The 10000-nt window shown below is 44.2% G+C and overlaps 1 protein-coding gene across 1 annotated transcript in view; it reads right to left on the bottom strand.

The window, feature by feature from the left end:
• Nucleotides 1–10000, bottom strand: part of LOC125309709 (cadherin-18-like) — a 95127-nt gene that overhangs the window by 33774 nt on the left and 51353 nt on the right. Inside the window, 1 exon segment of the mRNA XM_048266784.1 lies at nucleotides 6032–6168. Within this exon segment, the coding sequence (XP_048122741.1) occupies nucleotides 6032–6168 (137 nt within the window).

Raw genomic sequence — 10000 nt, 5'->3', positions numbered from 1 at the left:
GTGTATCAGCCTCCCAATGCATGCGGCCCACAGAGTGCGTGCGTGTCAGTGTGTGAGATTGTCTGCAAGGATGTGTGTGTGTGTGTGTGTGTGTGTGTATGTTTTTTAGAGAGAGACTGTTTCCATCTAATACCACTAGCTGTTTTCACTTGCTGGTGTGAAGAGGATTGAACATTGAATGAAAGCACAACAACTGTTCACACACACAGACACACACACACACACAGACACACACACACACACACACACACACACACACACACACACACACACACACACACACACACACACACCTCTCTCAGGGGTCATGTGATGCAGATAGTGTCTCATTGAAGCAGTACCTGATGTGATGAAAATACCCAGCCTGCTGATAAAGCAGCTCCTCACTGTTACCTCAGAGACTCATCCAAACCCCCCCCCCTACACACACACACACACGCACGCACACAGACACAGACACACACACACACACGCATATACACACACACACATTCTCCACAGGCCTGGAGTGAAATAAGGACAGGCCTGTTGCCAAATGACAAACCGCTCTGGAGTCCACGCAACCTCCCGCTAAGTGAGCTCACAGTGTCTACACACACGGTTGGCTGGCGAGATGCTGAAGAGAGGCTAGCAGGGGCTAGCAGGGGCTAGCACAGGCTACAGAGGGAGGGAGAGCACGGTGCAAGCCGTGGCCTACTGGTTAGCGCTTCGGACTTGTAACCGGAGGGTTGCTGGTTCGAACCCCGACCAGTAGGAACGGCTGAAGTGCCCTTGAACAGGTCACCTAACCCCTCACTGCTCCCCGAGCGCCGCTGTAGCAGGCAGCTCACTGCGTCGGGATTAGTGTGTGCTTCACTGTGTGCTGAGTGTGTTTCACTAATTCATGGATTGGGATCAAAAGAGTATATATACTTACTTACTATACAATGCAGCGCTTAGCTTAGCCACACTGCAGTGCAACAGTCACAAACATGTGCCTCATGCGTGCCACCAAACATGGGCAGGAGTGAAATCCAGCCTTACACCGCTGAGTAACATGAAGAATGAGGGGGCCAAGTCGTCATCACCTACACTTTTCTATATGGACAACAATTAGAAAGGAGAGGGGGGAATCAAGGCTTCAGCATACAGTACACAGCACATGTTTGTTTTTTTAGGGCTTTTTACCTTTATTTTTTATTTTTTTTATGAGACAGCCAAAAGATGGACAGTAGGTGAGTGGGGAGAGAGATGGGAGTGGAATCGGGAAGTGACCCGGGCCGGACTCGAACCAGGGTCCCCGTGGGCCCAATTGTGGTACGGACGGTGTAGCCAGGTGGGCCACAGCACCCCGCGTCAGTGAAGATTCTGACCACAGCCAGACTCAAAGGACACAGTGGAGACATTGAGAGAGCGCTGGGGTGCATTTCCCAAAACCATAGTTGCTAACCTGTTAGCAACTTAGTTGGTTGGCAATGGGAAATTGCATTACAACCAACAAAGTTGCTAACTTTGGAGCTAGGAGAGGAGCTAGGACATGCTAGTGGAGGTGGATGCTCCACACACACCTCTGACCCTATGGATGCTGTGGTACACAATGGTCCACTGACACACTGCACACATATGACCACTATTCAGCAGAAGCACAATGACCACTAGCCAACATGCTGTAAATATGTTAGGCTGGTGCTAGTAGATCCTGTTATAAGACACCAGAACAGTTCATGTCCAGTGAATTTAGACTATTTAATGTTATTGCAATTTATTGGTCGTATAATGTCACATAAAATCCTAAGAACTCATCACGACAGTAATAATGGTAGCCATTTGTCACATCACATCAGGTAAATTCATGATGACTTGACAGGATGATATGGCTTCTGTCAAAACATGTTAATTACATTGCTTTATGAGCGGTCTAAATGCTTTGGCATTGCATGACAGGGACTGATAGGGTACACTATGCCCAAGTCATGCTAATTTCAGTTACACAAAATTTTTGTTACTGACAAAAGTCTATATTATTTTATGACAGTGGCCTGCTCCACAAATAAAAGAGACTGTTTAAGTTTGAGGAGATCATTTAGATCAAAGCGAGCTAATTCACTGCGCCCGTATAAATTCCGCATTGTGTCTTGAGCTCATCCAGCTTTAATCTGATCTGAGTGCAGACATACAGGGCCATCCTTGATAATGAAGATGAGCAAAAGCTTTCATCTGCTGTGGGCAGAGAGAGAGAGAGAGAGAGAGAGAGAGAGAGAGAGAGAGAGAAAAGAGAGAGAGAGAGAGAGAGAGAAATAATGAGAATAACAGAAAGGGAGAAAGTGAGAAAGTGAGAGAGAGAGAGAGAAGCACAGTGCAGAATGGTGAATGAGTGCCTGGATAGAGAGATGCCAAGATTTCCTGGACGACCGCATCCTATTTTTAGTGTTTGTGTGAAATACGCAGCAGACGTTCAAAAAGCCAGATTGCTTGTGCCTTCAGGCTCACTCTGTGCGTAAATGTGTGTGAGTGAGTGTGTGTGCGAGAGTGTGTATGTGTGTGTGTGTGTGTGTGTGTGTGTGTGTGTGTGTGTGTGTGTGTGTGTGTGTGTGTGTCTGGGGTAAAACAGACTCAGAATGGCCCTGCTGTGATCCTCAGAGGAGCTTACATATTCATCGCCACTCTGTCCAGAAGCTTTCCAACGGCTCCATCTGCCTACACGCTCACTAACTCCTACTCCTCTTATCCTATCTCTCTATCTATCTCTCTATCTATCTCTCTATCTATCTCTATCTCTCTATCTCTCTATCTATCTCTCTATCTCTCTATCTTATTACTCCTCTTTTACTCCCTCTTTCCCCCTCTCTCTCTCTCTTGCGCACACACATACACACACACACACACACACACACACACACACACACACACACACACACACACACACACACACACACACACACACACACACACACACAGATGCACACTGTGGGATGGCACTTTGCTACTTTCAATTACCCAGTAGCCTCACACCCTCATTGTCTGTCTGTCATTTGCGTAGAAACTCCTTTTTATGTCTATCTCTTCATAGCTTATTCTCTCTCTCTCACTCACTCACTCACACACTCACTCACACACTCACTCACTCACTCACTCACTCACTCACACACACACACACACACACACACACACACACACAATCTTCATCTTAAAAGCCACATTTCTGAAACATCTCTGAAGTATTCCCATGGTTACCCTACCACTACCAATTAAAGAGGTCTTTTTATTCTCCCGAAAGAGAAAAAGAGTGACTGGAGAGGTTAGATGACTTTCCTTCAAGAGAAGAACAGATGAGGGTTGAGCAGTCAAAACAGGGAGGGAAGAGAGGAGGACAGGAGAGTATCAGCAGGACACAGTAAAAGAAAACAGTAGCCTGCGTGAATTCAGACCAATTTGGGAGCACATTTGCTTCACATATTCATCTGCCCTCTCACCGTGATTTCCCAAATCAGCAAAAACCCAGGAACCAATCACAACCACTTATCCTGCATGGGAGCAGGTTATAGACCCTTTCAAGAGAGTTCCATTATCAGCATCATAGTTGGCCCCACAAGACTTCCTTTTTAACATTCCATATGTTATCTTAGAGGAAGTAGGAGGAAGTAGATTGGGGCCCAAATAGAACGTTCAAGCATTGTTTTTGTTTTTATTGTTGAAAGGGTCTAATCACTCTACTCTACTTTACACGATGACGGAGGATAAGTTGGGGTCAGCCCTATGTTCCCACAGCCCTATGTTCCCACAGCCCTGTTCCCACATGTCTAGGTTAGGATAAGGTTAGGGTTAGGGTTAGGATAAGGTTAGGGTTAGTGTTAGGGTTAGGGTTAGGGTTAGGGTTAGTGTTAGGGTCTGGGAACATGTGTGGGACCATAGGCACGCTTCTGGATAGTTAATAGTACTGTTGAACACAACCAATGGCTGCCTCCTTTTTTGTATTTTCTACCTGTGTTTATGTTCTTTTCTGGCTACCAGATATTACAGAAATGTTTTCCACTAGTTTGGCCTACCAAGAATAGAATCTTTTGATCTCACGTCTTGACTCTTGCAGATAGGCTAACATAGCATACTACTCCCCACAGTGGGAGGGGGAACTTTTGATACATTTTTGAAAATAAATCGGGATCAGCCAATAGGGAAGCTGCCAGAAGCAACAAGCAACAACTCCTTAGTGCTGCTAAGTGAGTCACGATTAGCAATGAATGCACTTAATGCAGAATCGGCACAGAAAGCATTCATTTCCTTATTTGTTTACTTATTTATTTATTTATTTTTTTTTCTTTCTTTCTTTCTTTCTTTCTTTCTTTATTTATTTTCTGGGCCCCACTCCAGACCCGGTGCAGTAGCTCACGTTGCTACCCCTCCAGAACCGGCCCTGGCTGAGGGTGTCAGTATTAAACAGCCCAGACGTGCTATTTACTTTGGAATCAAGTAAACAACTGCTTCTAAAACGTTCGTTCACCAGCCAGGCTCAAAGAACAGGGGAGGTAGAAATGGATGAGGAAACAGGCAAAGCAAAGCTGAACAGGGAAGAAAGGAGAAAGAGGAGAGAAGAAAGGAGAAAGAGGAGACATAAGAGAGGAGAGGAGAAAAAGGAGACATAAGAGAGGAGAGGAGAAAAAGGAGACATAAGAGAGGAGAGGAGAAAAAGGAGACATAAGAGAGGAAAGGTAAAGCAGAGAGGTGGATTGAGGAAAAGCAGGATTGGCTGTATCCTTTCATCCGTAAGAGTGGGAGTGGGAGGGCTGCCGGATCAATGCTATCACTGCACAGTGACATTATCAAACGGCCATCTGACCTTCTTAATGAGTCGTTAGTGCGTGTGAGAGAGAGAGAGAGATAATGTGTATGTGTGTGTGTGTGTGTGTGTGTGTGTGTGTGTGTGTGTGTGTGCTTGCGTGTTTGATTGTGTGTGTGAGTGTGTGTGTGCTTGTGCGTTTGAGTGTGTCTGTGTGTGTGTGTGTGTGTGTGTGTGTGTGTGTGTGTGTGTGTGTGTGTGCTTGCGTGTTTGATTGTGTGTGTGAGTGTGTGTGTGCTTGTGCGTTTGAATGTCTGTGTGTGTGTGTGTGTGTGTGTGTGTGTGGAAGTGGAGGGTGGGGTTAGGAGATAATGATAAGAAACCTGTGATGGAGGCATTAGCTTTCTGTTCAGCATTCTGCTCTCAGCGCAGTCACTGTCAAACACACAGAGACTGTCTACAATATCTCCAGCACAAATAATCACACAAACACACACACACACACACACACACACACACACACACACACAAACACACACACACACACTAGCAAATGGAACACACACACACACACACATTAGCAAATGGAAGCATCATAACAACATTCTGACACTTATCATACTAGTGTCCACAAACACATCTGCTCATAAACGCTGTTTGAGCAATTAATTCGATTCACTAATATGAAAGCTGGTTTTACCTACATTAACCAACAGATTTTACATCAACCAGAAAAGTGGATCTCATCTGGGGACATCAGGACGCCAGTGGAGGACCAGGTGTGAACGCTAGCTATCCTATCTAAAGCCAAGATGTAAACAGCATTGATAGCTACAGATTGATACAAATTCTCCTTGAAGAAATGGGTCCCTAATATATAAAGTATAATATAATCAATTACATTTCAAAAATGCTAAAATATCTGCTAAAACAAAATAGTGTCTAAACAGGTGTGTGGAAATTGGGTATGTTTTTTTTTGCTCTCCAAGCAAAGCTGCAAACAAATCCATCTAGCGTTGCTTCATATCTTTGCAGAAACCGCTTAATCTAATCTATCTAGCACTCATCATTAATGGCAGACAGAGTGAAAAACAAGCAAATAAACAAAAACAAAGACAACAACTCAAACAGTGTGACTTTCTGTGTTCTCGTCCTTAGTTTGAGCTGTTGCAACAATGGTAAATAAAATATGCAGTCCACTGATAAAGGCCCACACACACACACACACACACACACACACACACACACACACACACACACAAACACACACACGCTTACCGATTTCAACGGCGGACACGGTGATGTTGTGCAGGGGTGTGTCCTCTCGGTCCAGGATGTACGTGGTGCGGATGAGGCCGGTGTCCGGCTCTATGATGAAACTGGCATCCTCATTCAGACTGGGCTCCATGAAATACCTGTTCAAGTAACACACACACACACACACACACACACCAATTCATCAGATAGCAGATTTTTTTTTGTCTATTTACATTCACAGGTTGGTACAAGTTCCATAGTAAAATAGATCACATCACAACCACATAGCATCATGTAATACTAATTCCCTAATCATACCCTTGCAGGCAGTCACAGCACAGAATATAACATATTGGAAATATGAGTGACATAAGTATCAATTGCTGCTCAGGGACAACAGATGGAAAAATGCTTTGGGCTATAATCTGTCTCAGTCAAATACTGTGCATTTGTCTCAATAAAACAAACAAACAAAACATAACAAACAAATGCATAAACAATTGTTGATCTTGGCATCAGTGGAATAAGTTTGTCGAGTTGAGCAATGGCAGATGGGACCCAAAAGAGAGTGAGACAGCTGATGAGAGGAATGTGTCTCTGTCTCACTCTCATTCCTCTCATGTGCTGTCTCACTCTCATTCCTCTCATGTGCTGTCTCACTCTCTCATTCCTCTCATGTGCTGTCTCACTCTCTCATTCCTCTCATCATGGGTGAGAGTGAGACAGCAGGTGAGAGGAATGAGAGTGAGACAGCAGGTGAGAGGAATGAGAGAGGAGGAGGAGGAGGAGGAGGAGGAGGGGAAACATATGGCATACACTTATGTCACATGAGTGCCATTTTGAACATTTTCTGCACGAAAAGGAAGCTTTGGTGGTAGACCTGTTGTCACGCTACATTCACTTACAGTGTCACTTACAGTTTGAGATCCTGATGACTTGGACGAAAACCCTTGAGTCTTTACCATTAATGTTAACGATGATAGATGTCCAAAAGAGGGCTAATAAAGGAAATTAGATCAGTATAAAAGGCTATATTAATAGGATAGAGGGCTGCACCCCCACCCATATGGAAGGTAAGAGAACAATTGGTGTGTTATCTCAGCAAAATCTCAATTTTTTGGGGATCCATTGACAATGGATGTCTGTGTCTCTTGGGTAACGATGAAAAAATAGTTCTAAGTTCCTTCGCTATAAGTAAAAAATACTCAGCAGTAAGCTATTACTCCATTCATTCACAGCAACTTTCCGAACTTTCTACAACCAAAGCCAAAGCCAAACCAACTTTTCTACAACCAAACCAACCTCGTTGTCACGCAGAACATATTGAAAATGGTGAGCGTGTGACATAAGTGTGTAGAGACAGAGGAGTGCAGAGGTTAGGAGGAAGAGATGGTGGAGGAAGAGGAAGAGGAGGAGAAGATAGATGCTGTGGAGATTGTGCTAATGACACACACTATAGAGAAAGAGGAGGAGAAGAGCAGAGAGGAGAGGAGGAGGAGGTGGAGAGAGAAGAGAGGGAAGAGAGAAGAAGAGGAGGAGGTGGAGAGAAAAGAGAGGGAAGAGAGGAGAGGAGGAGGAGGTGGAGAGAGAAGAGAGGGAAGAGAGAAGAAGAGGAGGAGGTGGAGAGAGAAGAGAGGGAAGAGAGGAGAGGAGGAGGAGGTGGAGAGAGAAGAGAGGGAAGAGAGAAGAAGAGGAGGAGGTGGAGAGAGAAAGAGAGGAAGGAAGAGAAAGAAGAAGAGGAGGAGGAGGTGGAGAGAGAAGGAGGAAGAGAGAAGAAGAGGAGGAGGAGGTGGAGAGAAGAGAGGGAAGAGAGAAGAGGAGGAGGAGGTGGAGAGAGAAGAGAGGGAAGAGAGAAGAAGAGGAGGAGGTGGAGAGAGAAGAGAGGGAAGAGAGGGAAGAGAGAAGAAGAGGAGTGTGTAATCAGTGATGAGAGTTGGAGGACAGATGCACCAGGAAGAGGAGTTGAGAATGAGATGACGGAGACTGGAGAGACTCCACACAGTCCATGAGTGAAGCCTCAACTCATCTCATCTTATCTCGGCAGCTCTCCGAGGAAATGAATTGTGCATTCAGAATGCATGAAATATTCAACAACATTAACATTTGTTATGCTAACCGTGATATTTACAAGGAATAATATGTTTTGTGAAGGATGATCATTTGGCAGTGTCTATAATGTGCAGCATTTTTTAAAAAGCTATGACAAGTAGTTAATGAATGATGTATGGAGAGAATAGCATGTTCATAAATTATTGTTCCTTGCTGAGAATTCCAGAGTATCTCCGACTAAAGATTAAATGTTTTTCAAATGCACATTTTTCACTCTCATTGAAGGTCCCTAATGCTTATGTGGCGTTGCTTAGTATGCTGTTAGGTAGTGTGTGTGTCTGTGCATGTGTGTGTATACTGAACGTTGTGATATATACCGATCGTTGAAAGTTATATCTGACATTTGTGAGTTTTTGTCTATAAGTGTGTGTTTGTGAGTGTGTTTCAGTATGTGTGTGTGTGTGTGTGTGTGTGTGTGTGCCTGGGGATTTTAACCTAGCTCACTCCCCGAGCAGTTTGTCAGAGACCTGTAATAAAGCTCAAACCTTCCTTCCAGAAGTTTCTGCCGGCGATGCCTTCACCTAGAGCATCAACATATCAATCACCCAAGCGAACAGGCGGTCGGCTGGCTGCGTTTCAGGGCGGGGGTGTCTCTCTCTCTCTCTCTCTCTCTCTCTCTCTCTTCCTAGCTTTGGGCCGAGTTTAATGGAAGGGACCTTCACACGGATCCACACAGACTGATAAACACTGCTCGCTGCCAGCTGAGACAACACCTATCAGCCTGGCAGCATCAGAACCAGCCAACCGCACTCCCATCTCATAAAATGTGTAAAACTTCCACGGGAACTTCGAGGAATATGACAGCAGCTATCTATCGAGGCTTAGTTCAGATGGACCTAACAGAGGTAGGAGGAATCAGTTAGATCGGCTATTGTTGTCTGATGCAATAACACAGGCTATGTAACCACATTAACTAATGCTAATGAATTGGCCAATCTACATCATCGGATTATAGACAGTCAGAAAGGGAAGCCATCTGCATTTTCAGTATATTAGATGAATCAAGACAAAAGCCCCACAATCCACAATTGTATTCAGTGTGTCTGTTGGTTTGAGTGTAATTAATATGAATGAGAATGTGTGTGTGTGTGTGTGTGTGTGTGTGTGTGTGTGTGTGTGTGTGTGTGTGTGTGTGTGTGTGTGTGTGTGCGTGCGTGTGTGTGTGAGCATGTGTGCACGCGCATGAGTTTGTGTTTGCATGTGTGATGCGTGTATGCACGCTTGCATGTGTAGTGCATCTGCAGGTTTGTGGCCTAGACAAATAATAATAATAATATAATAATAAAGCTTTATTTGTATAGCACCTTTCATACACAGAATGCAGCTCAAAGTGCTTTACATTTGAAGCATGTAACACAATAATAGTCAGTCAGTCATTATCAATCACTTTTCTTTGCTGTTTATGTTATACTCAGCAACATATCAAAAATATAGAAAATGACGCCATAAGACTGGCAGCCTTAACCTCTTACCCCCCACAAGCACATATATGGCAACTGTGGCAAAAGGAAAAACTCCCATATTCCAGGAAGAAACCTTTGAGCAGAACCTGACTTAATAGGGGGCCATCTGCTTCTGGCTGGCTGCAGCTCCAATAGTAGCAGATGTAGAATAATCTGAAAATGTAGTCTACAGGATAAGATGGAGTTAACTAAAAGCTTTCCTGTACAGGTATGTTTTCAGATCTTTTTTAAAAAAATATTTACTGAACTCGCCTGCTTGATGTACAGAGGCAGGGTGTTCCATAGTTTGGGGGGCATAATGGATAAACGCAGCTTCTCCACTTTGTTTGTGGAGCACTTTGGGTACGATTAAAAAGATTAGAATTGATGATCTAAGTTTCCTTTTGTGGTTGATAAGATATTAAAAAGCTCAGGAGAT

Source organism: Alosa alosa, chromosome 16, assembly GCF_017589495.1.
Source record: "Alosa alosa isolate M-15738 ecotype Scorff River chromosome 16, AALO_Geno_1.1, whole genome shotgun sequence".
Classification (NCBI taxonomy): Eukaryota; Metazoa; Chordata; class Actinopteri; order Clupeiformes; family Clupeidae; genus Alosa; species Alosa alosa.
Note: the sequence above shows the minus strand (reverse complement) of the source record. Positions and strands in the feature narration are given on the sequence as shown.